This window comes from Sciurus carolinensis, chromosome 13 (assembly GCF_902686445.1).
Source record: "Sciurus carolinensis chromosome 13, mSciCar1.2, whole genome shotgun sequence".
Classification (NCBI taxonomy): domain Eukaryota; kingdom Metazoa; phylum Chordata; class Mammalia; order Rodentia; family Sciuridae; genus Sciurus; species Sciurus carolinensis.
The window spans coordinates 21,559,509-21,579,284 of NC_062225.1; the positions used below are offsets into that span (position 1 = coordinate 21,559,509).

At 40.5% G+C, this 19,776-nt stretch overlaps 1 protein-coding gene, 1 long non-coding RNA gene and 1 pseudogene across 23 annotated transcripts in view; 2 read left to right on the forward strand and 1 right to left on the reverse strand.

Annotated features, from left to right (window-relative positions):
- Aak1 (AP2 associated kinase 1) overlaps positions 1–19,776 on the reverse strand; it is a 188,358-nt gene that overhangs the window by 53,517 nt on the left and 115,065 nt on the right. For all 21 annotated transcript variants that reach the window (XM_047523360.1, XM_047523359.1, XM_047523358.1 and 18 more), the window contains exons 6-10: positions 10,861–10,982; positions 9,470–9,551; positions 8,856–8,988; positions 5,708–5,811; positions 3,504–3,583 (exon numbers count right to left, since the gene is read on the reverse strand). In XM_047523360.1, the coding sequence (XP_047379316.1) occupies positions 3,504–3,583; positions 5,708–5,811; positions 8,856–8,988; positions 9,470–9,551; positions 10,861–10,982 (521 nt within the window). The remainder of the gene's footprint in view (positions 1–3,503; positions 3,584–5,707; positions 5,812–8,855; positions 8,989–9,469; positions 9,552–10,860; positions 10,983–19,776) is intronic.
- Positions 1,673–18,612, forward strand: LOC124963599 (uncharacterized). Of its 2 annotated transcripts, none has more exons than XR_007104757.1 (3): positions 1,673–1,736; positions 2,600–2,866; positions 18,389–18,612. It is a non-coding gene; the product is annotated as an uncharacterized LOC124963599 (long non-coding RNA). The 2 variants fall into 2 exon arrangements; XR_007104756.1 differs by lacking the exon at positions 18,389–18,612 and adding an exon at positions 17,347–17,401.
- LOC124963597 (microfibrillar-associated protein 1-like) lies at positions 12,235–13,600 on the forward strand (annotated as a pseudogene).

Genomic DNA, 19,776 nt, shown 5'->3' on the forward strand with positions numbered 1-19,776 from the left:
ATGTTATTAATGTCTTGAAAAAATGCTTGGTGGGCAAAAATTCTTTTAATACAATGACTAAACTATATTGAGCAGATTTCTTTCCAGCAGATCTTTTCATGTGTGAATATGCATGGTGAATTTGTATGGAATGCAATGTTTCTCAAGCTTATTCACTACAACTGAGACCCTTTTACCCAATACCTCCTAGGATTTCCCAGAATACACTGTGGGTAATGATGCAAAAAGGGGTTTGAGGCAGGTGTTTTTCAGAGATTCAGAAAACTATAATTTGGTTGAAGACAGTTGTAGGGCTGGGGTTGTAGCTCAGTAGTAGAGCACTTGCCTTGCATGTGTGAGGCACTGGGTTTGATCCTCACCTCCACATAAATAAATAAAATAAAGGTACTGTGTCCATCTACAACTAAAAATTAAAAAATTAGAAAAAAAAAAAAAAGAGATAGCTGTCAAAATGGTCTCCCTAGCTGGGTGTGGTGGTATACACCTATAATCCCAGAAACTTAGGAGTCTGAGGCAGAAAGATCCTAAATTCATGGCCAGCCTAGGCAATTCCTTGAGACCCTGGCTCAAAATAAAAGGGCTGGGGGGACTGGGGATACAGCTGAGTGGTACAATACTTGCCTCACATGCATGAGGCCCTAGATTTGATCCTCAGCACCGAAAGAAAAACAAAAACAACAGCAACAAAAACAAAAACCCAAAAAGGTCTCTACAATGAAAAGCAAATGAGTGAGTCCAACCAGAAGGAATAAGTAAATAATATGAGATAAATCTGGAAGTGTAACAGAAACACCATCCCCCATCCTTTGTTTCTGCAGTACTAGGAATTGAACCTAGGGTTGTTCTACCCCTGAGTTACATCCCTAGCCCTTTTTATTTTGAGAAAGGGTTTCACTAAGTTGCCCAGGTTAGCCTTGAACTTGTGATTCTCCTGCTTTAGCCTCCCAAATTTCTGTGATTATAGGCATGTGCAACCTTGCAAAGCATGTACTCCTTTTCAGAGAAATAAAAATTTTAGCTTGCCACAGTGTTATCCAGAGTAAAATAATCACACATTCTAGCCTCTTTTGCAACCAAGTATGGCCATGTGTCTAACTAAGTTCTAGCCTTGCAAGGAATGTAAATGGGTTGCTGTTTGGCAGTTTCTAGAAACCTTAAGAAATAACTGGTGCATGTCCTTTGTCTCTCTTCTTCTTTGGCCATTCCTTGATCCTGCTGCTTTGAATGGGGAGAGGCTGCCATACTGATCTATGAGGTCACTGGCCACACCTGTAGGGATGGTAGAGTCATGAGCATGAAGAAATCTGGGTCCCTGAAGACTTTGTGGAGGAGAACTGCCATATCAGACCTGGCCTACTCACCTCCAAATCCTGTTTATTTATGAGAAAAAAATTAACACCTATCTAAAATAAGACACTGTCATTTCAGACTTTCTATAGCCACCAAATCTAATCCAACTTACAGAGGGAAGACTGCCACCTGGCACACTTATTCCTTGTGATAGTGTTGAAAGCCATCATTCATTTACAATAGTTCAAACAGTTAACTATGACCTAACTCAGATCAGAGTCCACTGGCCTTTGAAAATTGCACTTAGGGAGTAAAAATGAGGCTAAGGCCAAAATAAACAAAGCTTCATGAATATTTCTAAAACATGTCTGGCACAACCTCCATGAAATGCAAAGCAGGAAGCAAAGGATCTAGCCCTCTGTCCTTCCGCATGATGTAACTCTAAGGTATGGCCCTCCTGTTCCTTGTTGACATCCTATTAGATGCTCTTGTGCTGGGCAGAGAACTGATAACATATAAGCTATCCCATCTGGGGTGGCTGTAACCTGGGTAAAGGAGGTGGGAGGGAAAATGCAACAGATTTTGGAGGATAGGAGAAAGGTGTAAGAGAAAAAGTCCAGGGTAAGGGAGGTAAACAGACTTCAGTAGAAATCCAAATGCAAAACTCTTCACATTGGCTTCCTGAGGGGAATATCGTAGAAACACATGGGATTTAGAGTCAACAAAACAACATTTGAGTTCTAGCTCCCCACTAACTTGTGTGATGTTTGACATGTCATTTAGGCTCTTTCAGCCTTAGGTCATTTATATGTAAAATGGAGAAACATGCATGTGGATCAATAAATATGAAATTGCTTTATAAACTGCAGAGGGCCCCAAATGTCAGCTGCATGGCCATCTCTGTGTGTGCTTTGAAGGCATACAGAAAGGGATCTTGCTCTGCCTTTGTACATGTCATGTTTGGTTTTGTACATGATTATTATAAACCTAGAAGATTGAGTTGATCAAATCAGCTCCCAAAACAAATCCCAAAGAGGTGAGCATGGCAATAATTACTGTCAGAACTTGACAAATTACAAAGTAACAAGGTTTACTTGTTTGTTAGGCAAGTTTGCTAAGTTTGTTAAAAAACAAAGTCTCATTACTTTAGAACTGCACCTGGAATAATTCTACCCACACAGTAGGCATTCTGTAAATATTCAAGATATTTTAAAAACACAAGTTACTTTTCTATTCTATTAAAATCCACATATTACCATCTAGGGTCCTTTATTGACACTGTTTGCTACTAAATATTTCCTTGTCCCAGGAGGAGGGGCAGAAAAAGGAGGAGCATAAACATGTCCCTGGCCACCCCAGAATTTGTCATCTGGAAGATGTGATAACCATAAAGCAGTGTCTGGCAGACTTTTGGCTACAGGGGTGTAGAAGACCAATGCCAGCTGCTGTGCTCTGGGTTTACCCCAAGGCCACGCTTCCCACAGTCTGCGCCCAGCCCTAACACTCCATCTCTAATCTGGAAGGAGACCCCTCTGCTGGATGACTCTGGTGTGAAGGCTCCTCCTCGATATCTTTGGTAAGCTTTCCTTAAATTGTGTGGAGGTCTGGGTCACTCTCTCCTTTCTCCTTTCTCTCTTTGGGTCGGACTTGTAACTTCTGACGGTCCTCCCAGTCTTTCTGGCTCCTTTTCTGTTTTCTCTCCCTGAGGTATTTTCCTAACCCTGTCTCTGCGTCTTTGCATCTTTGTGTATATAACGGTCTCTTGGCATTTGCTTCCCGGAAGACTGAAGGTGGCGTAGAATGTGATTATTCTGCACTTTCCTAATGTGGCTAGAGCCACAAAAGTAAAAAGAAAAGGAAGGCAGACAACTAGGGTGGTGAACATGGCTAACCGCAGGCCAGGATGCATGTTAGGACACTCCTGGCCAGCAACACTTAAAGTCTGCCCTTGCCTCATCTCTGAATATCCCTGTACCTATTCCCATGCAAAAGAACAGCTGTAGGGTCTTTGATTCTCTTTCAAATGTATATCACGCTATTTTATTATATGCCTCCTGGCATTCCTGAAGAATAGTTTCTGCCTAGGGGAGACAGGACTTGGTTTCCAATCTATCGATCTGTGCTGTCTCTGGTCATGGCAAAATGAGAATTAAGAAACATAGGCAATCTCTTCTGTGGTGCCCCAGCAGGATGCTCATGAAGGCACTTCTTACCTGGCCTTTGGCTGGGTCTTTTTTGCAGCTGCCTCACTGGCTTTCACTGGTTCAGGAAGTTTTGCAGGAATAGGAGAATTCTAAAGAATGAAAGGAAAAAAAAAAAAAAAAAGGCTTCACAGATTTCTCTGTAGAAGAAAAACCAACCTGATGAAAAAGCATTACTTTTGGGGGTGTTTAGGTGTGGCTTTCAGGTACTTTTCTCCCTGTTAGAGGGAAGTTAATAAAATGCATACCAGACTCAAGACACCGTGAAAGCAGGTGCCTGAGAAGAGGTGAGTACAAGCACACACTCCTGGACTCTTTCCCCTTCTACACCAGGCAAGGCTCACTGAGGCTTGATCTTGGTTCCCGCTACTGTATAGCTTAGAAGTGATGTGATATCTGAGAGAAATCAGAGTCAACTCAGGTGCCAAGTAGGGTGTACTCCACCTTCCAGTCAGAATGTTGAGAGAAAATCGCAGTCACCCTGTATGATTGTTTGCTGAGTGAGTGCCCCTTCCCAAAATGGGAGGCGCTACTCACTCCACAAGCAGAGCACTATTCCCCTGGCTTGGATTCTGCACCATCCAGCACTGCTCTTTGAGGGAGTGTTGAATCACAAAGCAAGTGCTTGCTACTCCTGAGCAAGTGCCAAAAGAAATGAGTCTGATGAAGCTTACTTTTTATAACTAGTTACAATCTTAAAGCTTTCAATTATATTTCACATTATTTACTGAAAAAGGGGAGAGTGGGACTACAAAAGAAAACATGGTCACATAAAGTTAATGTACCACATTCCCTGTTTCCATCTTGGAAAAATGACAAACAGAACGTGAGCTCTAACACTGGCTTTCTAGGAGGGTCCTCTCATTTCCTTGTGTTTCCACGAGGGAGGATTTCCCCTAGAAAACTTCTAGCCTCTCCTCTATGCTTTAAGCATTCCTCTCCCAAGAAAGAGGAGCAGCACATTTGATAAGATTGGCAGAAGAAGTGGGCTCATCTGGTTCATCCTTACCTTCCTTTCTTTCTGGAAAAGGCTGATCCTTAAGAATCAGGCATTTCCATCTCAGTCAGGTGGATTTAAAATTAGGAAGTCTGACAGGACAAGTTATGTCTTCCAACCCGACCTTTTTATCAACAAAGTCAATATTCCAAGTGCCATCTGAATCAGTCTCACAGCTGATGCCAAATGTGGCAGTGAAAAGAGGAGTATTATTTATCAGTACCCTCAATCCTTAACAGTGGCATCAAAACATTTATTACTGGAGAAAGCTTCATAAAAATTTCAGATTAGAATCTATTTATTGCCAGGTGCAGTAGCACATACCCTATCCATCCCAGCGGTTGAGGCTGAGGCTGAGGCACAAGTTCAAAGCCAGCCTCAGCAACTGAGCAAGGCCCTAGGCAACTTAGCGAAACCCTGTCTCGCAATAAAAAATAAAAAAGGGCTGGTGATGTTGCTCAGTGGTTAAGCATCCCTGGGTTCAATTCCTGGTACCAAAAAAAAAAAAAAGTACATATTATAGCATCCATTAGTAAAATATTCAAGGGATTAGATTATGTCATGAAAAATATGCCAAAATTGGGAATGGAGATGTAGTTCAGCGGTAGGGCCCCTGCCAAGGACGCATGAGGCTCTGGGTTCCACCCCATCATGGCAAAAGCAAACAGTAACAACAAAAAAGCTGAAATTGTAAAAAGGGCGTTTGCAAAGCATTTTACACTGGAAACCAGGAGTGTAGACTTTAAGAATACGTGGTGTAGAAAACATTCACATGGTCTGATGTGTGTGGTCCAAGTGTGAATTACACATGGTCAATGGTGGAGGTGAATCAAGAAAGCACTGCTGTAAGGAGGGAGAGCAGTGGAGATGGGCTGGTGGGACGAGTCCAGGGCTCCCCCAGGAAGGCAGCTGTGTGCAAGTCACAAGACAGCAAGATGGCCACTCTTCACCCAAGCATTCAATTCAATCCCTAGGGCATTTTTTGTTGCTCCTGTTGTTGAGAGTAACTGCCTCAGTTTTATAATTAAATTCAATGGGAAAACTGGATTCCCTTTATTCTGGATTCCCTTTATACTGATTCATGGTTAGCTTTGTTTGAATGCTTCCTAGTAGATAAAGCAAGGGGTATCTACATTCACTGAAGAGACTGATTAACACCCCAGAACTCAAATGACAACATGATAATGTTTACTGCTGTTAACAAGTACCATTCACATACCTGTACATTTGGAATTGGGCATTCTTTCTTGAGAAGTTTGAATGAGAAGTAGGAAACCTGGTAAATATCCGGTCTTTTGTCAGGGTCTGGTTCCAACATATACCCTGTGACAAACATATGTGAACTCATTTAATAATATCCTAACAGTTATTACATTACCTAGGGAGCATAACTTTTCTACTACCAAAGTTTTGATTTTTATATCTCATAAAAGTCAAATAGTATAATTTTTCCTAGAAAGGGAAACTAACTTTCCTAAAATATTGACTATCCACAAGAAAATAAACTCCTGGAATTATAACAAGCTACCTGAAGTTCATATCCTGTGCCATGCACAAGAAGGGTGCAAGCTCTGAATCTGAAAGTTACCACCTTCATGCCTGTAATACCCAGGAGATTATGTGGTCGAGTTTCTGGCTTGCTTGGTTCACAGCCTCTTGTTAAACAAAGATTATTCTTGATACTTATAATCCAAACCCAAACATCATGAATTCACTAACTAGTCTTTTGCTGGTGATAATAAGTGGTTTCCAATTTAAGAGAAATTATAAAGTAACATATATATAGATCTACTTTGTGATCAATAGATCACCTTTCTATTTCCAGGTCCTTTAAGTTTCTGCCCCTCTCTGAAACTGTGAAAGCCCTCAGGAAAAGTCTTTGAGAAGACACAGACACACAAGTAAATATACCAACATGAGTGCAAGGCACTTCCTGCTTAAGTAATAATGAATGGTTTGAATGCTAAGTTCTGAAAAAAAAAAATCAGTGAGGTCACGCCTTGGAAGGTGGAGCAGAAGAGGCAGAACAGAACACAGTCGGGGGAAAGCAGAGAAAAAAAAGACAGTCCAGGTGAAAGAACAGTGTGAACAAAGGCAAACCTGGAGAAAGGCAAGAGGATGATGCTCTGCTACATGGGAACAGGAGCCAAAAGATGGGGTAAAGAGATGGCTTCGTGGGTGGGACAAACGAGAACATAAAGATCTTAAATGCCATGCTAAGCACTTGGGCCCCTCTATGGGACCACTGGCAAGCAACTCAAATTTACTGAATAAGGCATGAGAGGGTGGCAAGGGTAAAGAATGAGGAGAGAAGCTGGTGGCCAATATACCAGAACAGGTTGAAGCTGACAGGTCTGTATACATTGTGGTAACAGAAATGAGAGTAAGAGAATCAATGAAAAGAGTGGCAACTCAAAAAAAAAAAAAAAAAAAAAAAAACGATGCAGCACAGGAAATAATCAATTCTGCTCTTTTGATTGCTAGCCAGATCCAAAGAATATCTTAAAGTTCACCCATCCAGGTTTGAATGGCAATACCAACAAGAGAAACTGAAAAAAAGGGGACTCTTGTACTGGGGGTAAAAAGAAAGGGAGGAGCCAGGTGCAATGGCATGTACCTGTAATCACAATGGCTCAGGAGACTGAGACAGAAGGATTACGAGTTCAAAGTCAGCTTCAGCAAAAGCAAGGCACTAAGCACCTCAGTGAGACCCTGTCTCTAAATAAAATACACAAAGGGCTGGGGTTAAGTGGCCCTGGGTTCAATGCCAGGGGAACAAAATAAGGGGTGGAGCAAGGATAATAAATAAACTTTATTTTTTCCACAGGAGAATTTTTATTTTCTTCCATTGTAGGTGCAGTCAAATTATACACAATGGTGGGATTCACTGTTACATATTCATATGTGCACACAATTTAACAATATAATTTGGTCAATGTCATTCCCTTCCATTTCCCTTTTCCCTCCCTTCTGTCATCCCCCTGGTTCCTTTTCTCTAGTCTACTGATCTCCCTTTGAACAAATCGAATTTTAATCCTGTGATTGCAGGGTCATAATGGAATCTTCAAATAGTCTGCAAACTGAAATAAGAGTTCAGGAAAGATGTCAGTGCTATAAACATTCTTAAAGAATTGTTTTTTCCAAAATGAATTTAATACATTCTACTGTCTGTCAGGTAGAATAAAAAAAATTTTTAAAAAATGAATCTAATGAACAAATATTAAAAAGAAAAAAATGCTACCTATAGTATCAAATTTGGCTTATTTTCTCATATTTCCTTCTGATCTTATTTACATAGCTGCAATTTCAGTTTAGATATAATGCTTTACATCTGAAAACAATCCAGCCATCATTAAATGCCACATTTCATTCCTTTAAACACCTCCCCATTAATAAATGAAAGAGGTTGATTAATAAAATTGGCACAATGAAATGTAGAGTCACTTAAATGCTGTAACTATGTGAACATGAACAAGTCACCTATGCTTTTGTGGCTTCAGTTTCCTCATGTGCATATTGGGGATAATTATATTTAAAATATACAGGGTTATAAGAATTAGAAAAGGTACAAGCAGGCTCTCAACACATGTCAGATGCTCCACCTTTGTTGCTGATTCAGTTTTTTCCAGTGTACTCTACCCAAGACCCAGTTTGAGTTGTTCAGGATTTATGGTTCTTAACGGTTAAAACTCAGATGCTAAATGCCTGGACCAATGTGGAAAGATGATAAAAATCTCTAATTCTTTAGCATTTTAGCACAGGGTCTTATGCAAAGATATTTATTCTACCATCTGGTTAATGGATGTTAGTACATATGCTTGCTATGATGATACAAAAAAGTAGGGAATCTTAAGACTATTTTAAACAAAGCATTGAGTTTAGATGCTTGTTATAAAAATCCAGTGATTAACCTAAAATGAAAGAAAAAAATCTAGTTCCATGGAGTTATATAGTCTTAATTATGTATTCATTCCAGCCGATGCACTGCAATCATTTTCATTTGAGTTGCTTCCAGTTTTGCAAAGATGAATTTCTTATCATTTGATATGAGTCAGCTGGATTCCTTTGGAACCAAAGCTTTTATACAGACTGCAACAGGACATAGCAGTAGTGTACTGCTCAAAGTACAATTAGGATTTCTGCTTGTGGCTGGCTCAGGTGTGAAACAGAGCTTAGATTTCTAGCAAAAAGACCCACCACTCTAACAAGACACTGTGAAACTATCCGTGCATTCCCAGTTATTATTAGTTGATTTAAAAAAAATCTTTACATCCAATTCTTCACTCCTAGAATCCAATCTCTTTATCTTCCAATTTATTCTAGTGATTGGAGGTAAAAATGTGAAACCAAAAACTTGGAATACTTACTAATAAGGCAGTGCATGTCTTGAGAATATCGAGAGTTATCAGGAATTGTGAAGCTTCCATCACAAATTGCCACCTGACTTTCCCCAAATGGCAAAGTGAAGTAGCATAATTTATACAACAAACATCCAAGGGCCTAAAAGAAATAAAGAAAGCAGACTGCTATTAGTAGTTTATTTACCATAATTGCAAGTGGATCTAAGCAAAGATTACTGGCACCATCTGTATTTACTAGCACCTATAAAAACTATATATTATTAATCTATTAGAAAATTGAATTTAGAACTCAATGTGACTATTTAGCAGCCAAATTATATTATTTCTAACAGTATTACCAAATTCTGCTCCAGTGAAGAACAGGTATTTTACCTATTTTGCTCTTAAGAACCAGAAAGTAAAACCACCTGAATAATTTTCAAAGTGCTCTAAAGTCATTTTCTTTTCATGTTCCAAGAAGCAGTGGCTGGTCCCCTCACATCAAGAACAGCCCCGAGGGAGAAGTAGACGATGGTACGGTACATGTGCTACCGTGCTATAGCACTGTCTGCATTAAACTTGGGAGTTTACAGTCAATGACCACTGATATCTGGGGTGTGGATAGGTTAGTTGACACCTACCCAAATGTCTGCCTTCGTAGTGATGATTTTGCCACTGTACAAGTTGACCATTTCTGGTGCTCGATAGGACAGCGTTGTGTATCTACAATCAAGAGATTCATTTTTTGTTAAATATATCAATGCTAAAATTATAAACCAGGAGCAGAATTTTTTTTTACATTAAGAGAACCCAATTCCCTGGGAGCAATCTGCAGGAGAGATTATGAAATATCGGTGCAGATAAAATGAAAGGCTGTCCTTGGTATAATATCATCATCACACTGTGGCCTGAACAGCAGACCTTCTAATCTAAGAACATAAGGGGGCTACAGAAACAAGTGCACTAGGTAAGTCCTAAAAGTATTTGCATCCTCAAATGACAAAATAATCTCCTATAAATCTGATACTGTTGTCTGGTACTGTATTTTGTTTATTTGTTCTTTAAAAATAGAAAACCCTTTAAATATGATTCAACATATGCAGCACTGACTGGGATATTCCGGAGACCAGCAGAAAGTGGGCCCCAGTAGGGGGTGGGGTGGATAGGGTCAAGGGCCCTTGATCTTTGTTCCTGGAACAAGGCTGAAGTAACAGTGTTATCTCTGGTTTAAGAGTAACATAAGCACACCCTCACAGTGAATGTTGTGGTGTTACCATGTATGTGATTTGTGCTGCTCCAATCTCTAGATCCCAGATGGGACTGGCTTAGGTGTCCATTAGGGCCTTGGACCAGAAATTGTCTTGTCTCAGGCCTGGTTGCCTGGGGTGATGTATGAAAGGGGAGTGAGGTTCTGATCTAGGCATGCATGCTAGACCACTGATTTATTAGTGGCAACAAGGAGTGCTGTTGCCTGTGAAAAACCCAACACTTTAGACAGGAGGGGAAATGAGTCAGGCTGTAACTGTACCCACAAATCTAAAGCTATTTCTCAGGGAAGTCAGTGATTCAGGGTCTGCAGAGACTTCAATAGACCCACCATCATTAATTCCACTGGGCTGTGGATGAGCTCCTCATAAGCAGGAAGGAAGCAGGGTTCAGTAAAAAAGCACATCTGTATAACAATGTCATATTAGCTGTGATAACACTTGGAAACATCACAGTACTTTCATGGCATCACTTACCTTTTTATGGGCGTGTGATGTCATAAATAAAAATACCTGTATACAATGATCATAAGACCATTGAAAAGTGTTATGAGATTCCTTCATTTCACTCTGCTGATCCATGCCTGTGAACTCTTCTCATCCTTCACTTAAAATCAAACCACCCAACTGTGAACAGGATACTCTGAGATGAAGGATAACTGACTGGTACCATTTTCTTCCCATTCTGACCATCACATTCACAAGCTGTAAGTTAAAGTTACTCATCTGATAATGGACAAACTTCCAAGAAAGAAGAAAAAGCTTACTTCTTAATCTCATCTTCTACTGCATTAACTCCCTCAGTTTGTGGATTCTGAAATTTGTTGGTGGCACTGCCAAAATCACACAGGACATAGTGACCTCGGTCATGCAAGAGGATATTTTCAACCTGAAAAACAAGCACCGAAGTACCCATTTCAAGATATTGTTTAGTAATGCATGTGAAAATATGGTTTTACAGTCACATAAATAAAATGTTTTATTTCTGGCAACCTTGTGAGTGTGCACAGGTAAGTTATTCCCCACTGAGAATCTCAACAGGGGCCATCCCAAGTGGAACAAAAGGACAGGCACAGGAACAGGGTGAAATGAGGACAGAAAGGATGAAGAGGGAACTCCACAATGAGGGAAGTCAGAGTTCCATTTTTCCAGATTTCCAGTCATATTTCTCTGATCTGAAGAGATCTCATACTTTTGAGTTCTTATTCTTCTTTTATTCTAGAATGTTCTCCATGATTCTCCACTTCCCTATCCAATTGCCAAATTATCAGTTGTCTTGCAAACCCAGATTCAAAGATTATTTCATTTTTGAATTTTCCCCCCATTCACACAAATGTCAGTCCTTCCTCATTTTCCTACAGTACTTCATTCTCCTACGATGTCAATTACTTCACTTGGAACTTTTAGTACATTTAACAATGTTTTAAAAAATAAATCAATCAATGTCTTTACTAGGTTAGGATTTTCAGCTTTAATATTTTTTATATTTTCATTACTTCTCAAAGTAATAAAATGTCTGGAGGTAAATGGGCAGTTTCCTGTTAAAATATTTCCCTCCTGTTGTTTTGTTTATTTGTTTTGTTTTTCTGTAAGTGAAATATTTGGGTAGTAAGGAGTTCTAAGTAGCAGGGAGCTTATAAGGACCAAAACCTAGAAAAATCTCTGGTATCAAAGCCCTCTTTCTGTGAAAACAATTCCAAAATAGAGGGCACTGTGTTCTCAAGATTAATTCCTGGTGTAGGGAAACTGAGCTGACTAGTATGCTGGAGGACAGACCTGCCTATGCGTGGGCAGTAAAATGGCAGCCAAAAAATCTTGTTAGGCCAATAAGACTGTAGTCTCCATTGTCTTTTGTCTTCAGCCTTCCAAAAGACTGATCACCTTTGGAAAACAAAGGTAAGAGTAGACTATAAGCTCCTTAAAGACAAGCATCATCTCTTAATCATATTTGTAGTGTTCTCTACCCAGTACCTACCATAGCGCTTGGTATAGAAAATGTTTGTCGAATGGAATTAAGTAAAAAATCAGGGTACTGCCATGCCGGGCGTACCTAGTTGGAAAGTAGTTTAGGTGTTCGTTGTTGTTAGTATTCGCTGTTTGGAATCAGTCAGGTTTCGAGAATCACTAACGCTGCAGTCAACATGTCGGTCCCAAGCGCACTCATGAAGCAACCGCCCATTCAGTCTACAGCTGGGGCCCAGTTCGCAATGAGAAAGGTGAGATTTCAATGGAGAAGGTAAAGGTAAAGCGATATGTATCTGGAAAGAGACCAGACTATGCTCCTATGGAGTCTTCAGATGAGGAGGATGAAGAATTTCAATTCATTAAGAAAGCCAAAGAACAAGAAGCAGAACCGGAGGAACAGGAGGAGGATTCATCTAGTGATCCCTGGCTGCGTCGTTTACAGAATCGTATTAGTGAAGATGTCGAAGAGAGATTGGCCCGACATAGGAAAATAGTAGAACCTGAAGTGGTAGGAGAAAGTGACTCAGAAGTAGAAGGAGATGCTTGGCGCATGGAACGAGAAGACAGCAGTGAAGAAGAGGAGGAAGAAATTGATGATGAGGAAATAGAGCGGCGCCGTGGTATGATGCGTCAACGAGCGCAGGAGAGAAAAAATGAAGAGATGGAAGTCATGGAGGTGGAAGATGAAGGACGTTCTGGGGAGGAGTCCGAATCAGAGTCTGAGTATGAAGAGTACACAGACAGTGAAGATGAAATGGAGCCTCGCCTTAAGCCAGTCTTCATTTTGAAAGAAGGATCGAGTGACAGTTCAAGAACGTGAGGCTGAAGCATTGAAACAGAAAGAGCTAGAGCAGGAAGCAAAGTGCATGGCTGAAGAGAGGCGAAAGTACACACTGAAGATTGTAGAAGAGGAGACAAAGAAAGAATTGGAGGAGAACAAGCGTTCTCTGGCTGCACTGGATGCACTCAATACTGATGATGAAAATGATGAAGAGGAATATGAGGCATGGAAAGTTCGAGAGCTAAAAAGAATCAAGAGGGATAGAGAGGACCGAGAATCGCTCGAAAAGGAGAAAGCAGAAATTGAACGCATGCGAAACCTGACTGAGGAAGAGAGGCAAGCTGAGCTTCGGGCAAATGGCAAAGTCATCACCAACAAAGCTGTCAAGGGCAAATACAAGTTTTTACAGAAGTACTATCACCGGGGTGCCTTCTTCATGGATGAGGATGAGGAAGTACACAAGAGAGATTTTAGTGCACCTACCTTGGAGGATCATTTCAACAAAACAATTCTTCCTAAAGTCATGCAGGTCAAGAACTTCGGACGTTCTGGTCGAACCAAATACACCCACCTTGTGGATCAAGATACTACCTCCTTCGACTCAGCATGGGGCCAAGAGAGTGCCCAGAACACAAAATTCTTTAAACAGAAGGCAGCTGGAGTACGAGATGTGTTTGAGCGACCCTCTGCCAAGAAGCGGAAAACTACCTAGAGTTCAACTATTTATTCCACCTGTGGGACACGAGGGGATGTCTCAGCATCTGGTCCTTGATATTCTTTTACCATTATTCACAAGGTTCTTATATCCACCCTACTGGACTTACTGTCATACCTGTTACTGGGTAGTCCAGTCCTTGAAGGTGCTTTGTAAGGTTTGGACTCAATCTGAGAAACCTACAGAAAAGCACTATCCAGGTAGGTTTATAGGCTTCCCATTTAATACTGTTTCCGAGAAATCTGAGGTTTCTCTGCTGTGGCTTCCCATATTTACTTGGGACTATTCAGTTTTCTTCCATCCACTTAGCTTGTGTCAGAAATGTGGGCATGTTAAGTGGAAAATGCATTACTTCTACCTTAGGGTTAGGAGTAGTGTACCAGGAATTTAAGCTCACTGAAACCTGTTTTGCATTTTTGGTTGGAGTCAACTTTTCTAAGTGAATACACTTTTTATCTTTTTGTGTGTATGTATGTCAAGAAATAAAAGATACACATCAGAATTTTTAGCATAATACTGGATAATAAAATGTACAATTTGACAAATATTAATTACCTATCAACTAAAATAAAAGCAGGGAATTGTTAAGCAAAAAAAAAAAAATCAGAATTACACGTAACATGTGTATGTATGTGTGCACGCACACGTGTGCACTAGTGCTGTGAACACCCTGGTCTGTTAGAAGTAGGAGTCATGAAAAACCCAGTCCCTACCACTACTACTAGTTCTTTTAAAATAGCTAGGCAATTATGGTAATCTTACACTTTTACCTCAATTTTCTTTTAATTCTTGTAAACATTAAATTAAGTACACGTTTTAGTCTATATCTGTTAATTTCAATTATTTGAAGTCTTCGTTGCAAACTGATTCTGCAATTTATTGTTTCTTATTCCTACTGAACTTCATTCATGGAATTACTGTTATGTGCAGTTTTCTGTTGTTAACTTATATCCTTAGAACTTTTATCTGTAAGAAGTCTTTGAGACCCCTGGGTTTAAGGTATACTATTCTGCCAGAGAGGACTGGAAAGACAGGGCTGGTGCACCTGGGAACATTACTAATCTAGAGTTACTAACCTAGAGTTGCTTGATTCTAAAATTTTGATCTTGGCATTAGCCACAGAAGCAGTGAACAATGCTCTGCAGATAAGTTCTTATGATAATGAATTCTTACTCACATAACTATAAATTAAGAATAACTGGGACATACTTGTTCCCTTGAATTAAGATGGAGGCAGACAAATATTTCCGCTGTCTACAGCTTTTTATAAAGCTCATCTGTTTATTCTATTTACACAAAAAGAAACAGGCTACCCTGAGCATGTACTTATTTTAGGAACCTAAAATAGTTCCAACAAAACAATAATGTTTTCAATTTAATTTAGAAGTTATAAAATAATACTAATCATTTAATGAGTTTTTAGAATTGCCAGTACTACTGTATTTGGCACATGGATTATTCCACTAAATCCTCATAATGACATTATTATCCCCATCTTGTAGATGGAGAAAATGAGACTCAGAGTGATTAAGTCACTTCTAAATATCATGCAGCAAATAGGTGGTAGAGCTGGGAAGTGACTCTAAGCAAACTAACTGTGACATGGACAATTACCTTTCTTTCAGGGCAGGCAGCAGGTCAGAAGAAGAGCAATTACTCAAGGTCCTAACTTGACTCTCCAACTATGGTAGGGGTTGTGATGACTTTACACCTGCCCAGTACATTGCACGGGGCTTAAGAGCAGGGTTTTCTTAATTCTTTGTGTCCAGAAATGCTCCCACCATAGAATCTAGTCAATGTGGAGCCAAGTGTCTAAATACTAACCAGACTCACTCAAAGTCTCCCAAGGATTCCTTATATTACCTATTTTGTTCTTTTATTTAATTGCTTTCTCTTCATCATTCAAATTCCAGACATTTCTAAAGACCTTGCTCAAGTTAAGACTTCTCAGAAAAACCTTCCATAACCTCCCTAAAAAATCTACAGAACTTAAAGTAGACAGGAGGTATCAGAAAGGCCTTTGGGACAAAGCAAGCTATGCCCATTGGTTACTTATTCTGTAGTCCATGACTGGTTTTGTCTGACAGCAGAGTTTAACACTTGCAACAGAGACTGTATGACTGATAAGTCTGAAATATTTACTTTCTGGCCTCTGCAGAAGTTTGCCAACTTTGGTCTGTAATGTAAACTCAATAATCATTTAGAATTCTTTTGTGGACTGGTATTTAATTTCTAACACATTTATGCTTACTTTCCCCAATAGAACACAAAACCTTTAAAGCCAGGGCATTGTACTATACCTACAAATCCTCCACAGTGCCTCGTCCAGTACTGTCCATACACCATGGACACTTAAATGTTGCTGATAACATCACTTACTCAGCATCATTCAGCAACAATCTTCCCCTTGGGCCTTATGAACCTTACAGCTCATGTGAAACCAAGCTTCCCCCACTCTGTGTGTGTACTCCCTTTCTGAGTCAGCTTCTATGCTTTTAATGCTGGGCTGTACATCTAGAAAACTGGAAAATTAATTCATGGAAAATCACAAAGAAGGCAGCTGGAGGGACCAAAACTGCTGTTGGGGGAGGTAGGAGGACTAACAAGACAAAGACAGAATAAAAAGGAGGCAGACTGTTGTCCTGATAAGGACTGTAATCCCTGCTATGGCTGTTTTGCACATTTGTGGGGAGGATTAAATGAGATTATGAAGGTGAAATCTCTTGGCAGTGGCCACCTTAGCAACTGGTGCATGCTCTACCCACTCTCAAGTGTGTCCTTTGACTTGTGGTCCTGTGAGAACCTCCAAGGCCAAGCACTATCACACCAGAATACTCCACAGAGAGCATGGTAACTGGTAGCAACACTGGGATTGGGGGGAAAAATACCTCAAGGACTATTTTTGAGGTTGACCTTGATCAAATCTTTAGGCCTTTTTTAGCATGTTTTCATCTGCAATGTGAAGCTGATAATATTTGCTGTTACAAAGCAAGTAAGTATATGTGAAAGCAAACCGTAAACCTTCCACAAATATAAGACATCACTACCATTCATTTATGAAAAAAAAGTATTTGAATTTCTACTGCATGCCAAGTACTTTTCTAAGTTCTAGGGAAAAGGCTGTGAACAAAACAAAGCCCAACCTCTTATGGAGTTTAAAGTCCATCTGGGGATAAGAAATTAATTATAATTGTCTGGTGGTGGTAAATGTTATTTAAAAATTCTAGCAGGCTAAATATACGTAAAGTGAAGAAGTATGTTACTTTAAATAGCAGTTAGAGATGGTCTCTCTGATGAGGGAGCAGAGACCTGAATATGGAAGGAGCAGCCATGAACCATCTGATGGAAGAACATTCCGAGCAGAGAACAGTCAGCACCAAGATCCCAAGATGGATGTGTGCTTGAGGTACCGGGGGCATGGAGACAGGTCAGTGACACTGGACTACCATTGTATTTAACCTTGGTACTGAAAAAAAACAAAGGAAATAAAAACAAAACTGAAAACATGGGACTGGTCTATTACAGGCCAGTGCTGTCGAGGCTAGGAAGATAAGGTACTGTGGGGCCTCAGAAGAAGTAAAGTACTCAGGTAAGAAAAACTGATTACAGGAACAGAGTAGAGGGGCAGGAGTAATGACAATGATGATGATGATGATCTCAGCAGCTAACAGGATGTACTATGAGCCAGACAATGCCCCATGCACATCTGGTGGGGGTACTGGGAATTAAACCCAGGGGCAACTTTACCACTGAGCTACATCCCTAGCCTTTTTATTTTTCATTTTGACACAGGATCTTGCTAAGTTATTGGGGCTGGCCTCAAACCTGTGATTCTCCTGCTTCAGCCTTCTGAATCACTGAGATTACAGGTATGTGCCACCACACCTGGCAGTGCCCCTATGCACTTTTACCTATAGTAGCTCATGCAAGTCTTACAAAGTCTTATTGTCCACCTTAACAGATAAGAAAAGGGAGGCTAGAGAAGTGACCCAACTTGCCTGAGATTACGAGGCTGGTACAGCATGATTTGGGCTCAGGCTGCCTGATTGCTGGGCCCACACTCTCTCCCACCATACTGATATGCATCATGTAAGGAAGGAGCATGGAAAGTTAAGATTGGTAAAAGAGAAAACTGAAAAGGAGAGAAGAACCAGAGAAGTAAACAAAGGGAAGTAAGGAGGGTCACTTAGGAGGCATTCAGTATTTTTAAGAGGTCAGCAGTACATACAAACAACCATTTTAGGAAATCAAATTAGTCAATGTAAGAGAGAGTAAGCTGGGTGCAGTGGCTTGGGAAAGCCACTGACACAGGAGGATCCCAAGTTCAAGGCCAGCCTCAAAAATTTAATGAGGCCCTAAATAATTTAGTGAGATGCTGTCTCAAAACAAACAAACAAAAAATTTAAAAGGTGGAGAGTACTAGGGATGTAGCTCAGGGGTAGAGCACTCCTGGGTTCAAATGAGAGCAGGTGCAAATGGTCCAGGAGTGAGGTGAGTAAGGCTGGATATAGGGTAAGATATTTGGTAAAGATAAGGAAAGGGGTCAGTGGTGAGGTAGACCTCCAAGTGATGTTCATGTACTATCTTCCAAACACTTCAGAGAAATGCATAGTAATGTCATTTTGGCAAAGCCCTGAAGATTTTGTAAGCCAAAGACTTGTTACCATTGTTTATAATCTTCAAATATTTCAGTTCTTTGAGAATTCGAACCTGCTAAAACTTACTCCCCAATCTATGGGCCACTAAAACTGTCACTATCAAACTCTGCTCATAGCTTTCACTAAAAGGTCACAGTCACTTTCTACTGACTTCTTCATCATGTTCTTCCAAACAGGTACAGCATGGAGGCACTGCAGAGAATTTACTACGACTGGAAAACTTGGAAAATTGGCCTTCAAACCTGTTCTTCTAAAAATGGGATGAGTATCTTCATCCTATTTACTTCATGAGATCAAAATCTCTCTTCTGACAAAAAAAGGAGACATCTGTGACTTCAACCTGAATGCCCTCGTTAAGTTTTAACCTTTCTTCCCCTTTTGTAAGTGCATGGGCAACTTGCACAGCAGAAGACAACAAAACAAATAAAAAGCCAGAAATGGGAATGAAGAACCTGGACTTTTTTCTGGTGTGATCCCTTAATTAGTTGAGCAGGACAGTCACAGACTTTCTGTAGCAAGGTTTCTTCAATGGTAAAAGGCAAGGAGTGATTTAGGTGACCTCCCCACATCTATGATCTGCAGTAATGATCTTCATATTTCCTCAGATAAATGAAAATTAAAAATGGGGGAATAATGAAAGGGTTACAATGTGTTTGACGAGAGCTATTCTACAGAACAGTACTTTCGTTAAGATTATTTTTAGAACATAAGCTGCTTAAGGATAGGGACTGCTTTCAGCTTATGTCCTATATGTAACTGGAAAGGAGGAGTGTACGCGTGGTCTTGCCTCTGTTCTGCATATGAACGAGTAGACCCACATTTGGGGTGGCTGTGGCTCACCAGGGTCCACATAAGATCTAATCTGTGCCCTTTCCTGTGTCCCATTAGCTTGTACTCATAGTGGCACCTGCTCCCCTGATGGAAATCCTGCCCACAGAGCAGCAACCAGCTCTTTCTTTGGTCAACCGAAGAATAAAGAACTGAGTGCTGGTTACCACCAGGACTGCAGTGGCTGGTTCTAGCAAGGAACTCAGTGTTCTAGTCATGGAACTCAGAGTGACCAAGGCTCTGTGATATGACACTAGCCAGGGAAACAGGAGGTACATGGCAACTTTTCACTCAGACCTTTGGAAGCTGGAGATGCAAAAGACAAACATGACTGCCCACCAGGCACACACTAGTAGACTTCAACAAAATATCTAGATGGTACCAACTGTCAACAGCTAAACACAAGAACAAAAGGGACTTCTCTGCAACAGGCACTGTCAAGGCCTCCTATCAGTCCTTGCCTTTGCTCCCTGTCTCCAAGGCAGGGAGAACAGGGAACAGTTAGTCTCCTGAACTGTGGCAGGCAAACCTGCAGTACCCCTGACATCTTCAATACTGATTAAAATATAACCACAATCCCAGCAGCTCAGAAGGCTGAGACAGGAGGAGTGCAAGTTCAAAGCCAGCCTCAGCAACTCAGAGAGGCATTAAGCAACTTAGTGAGACTCTGTCTCTAAATAAAAAAAAAAAAGACAGGCTGGGGATGTGGCTCAGTGGTTAAGAGCCCCTGGGTTAA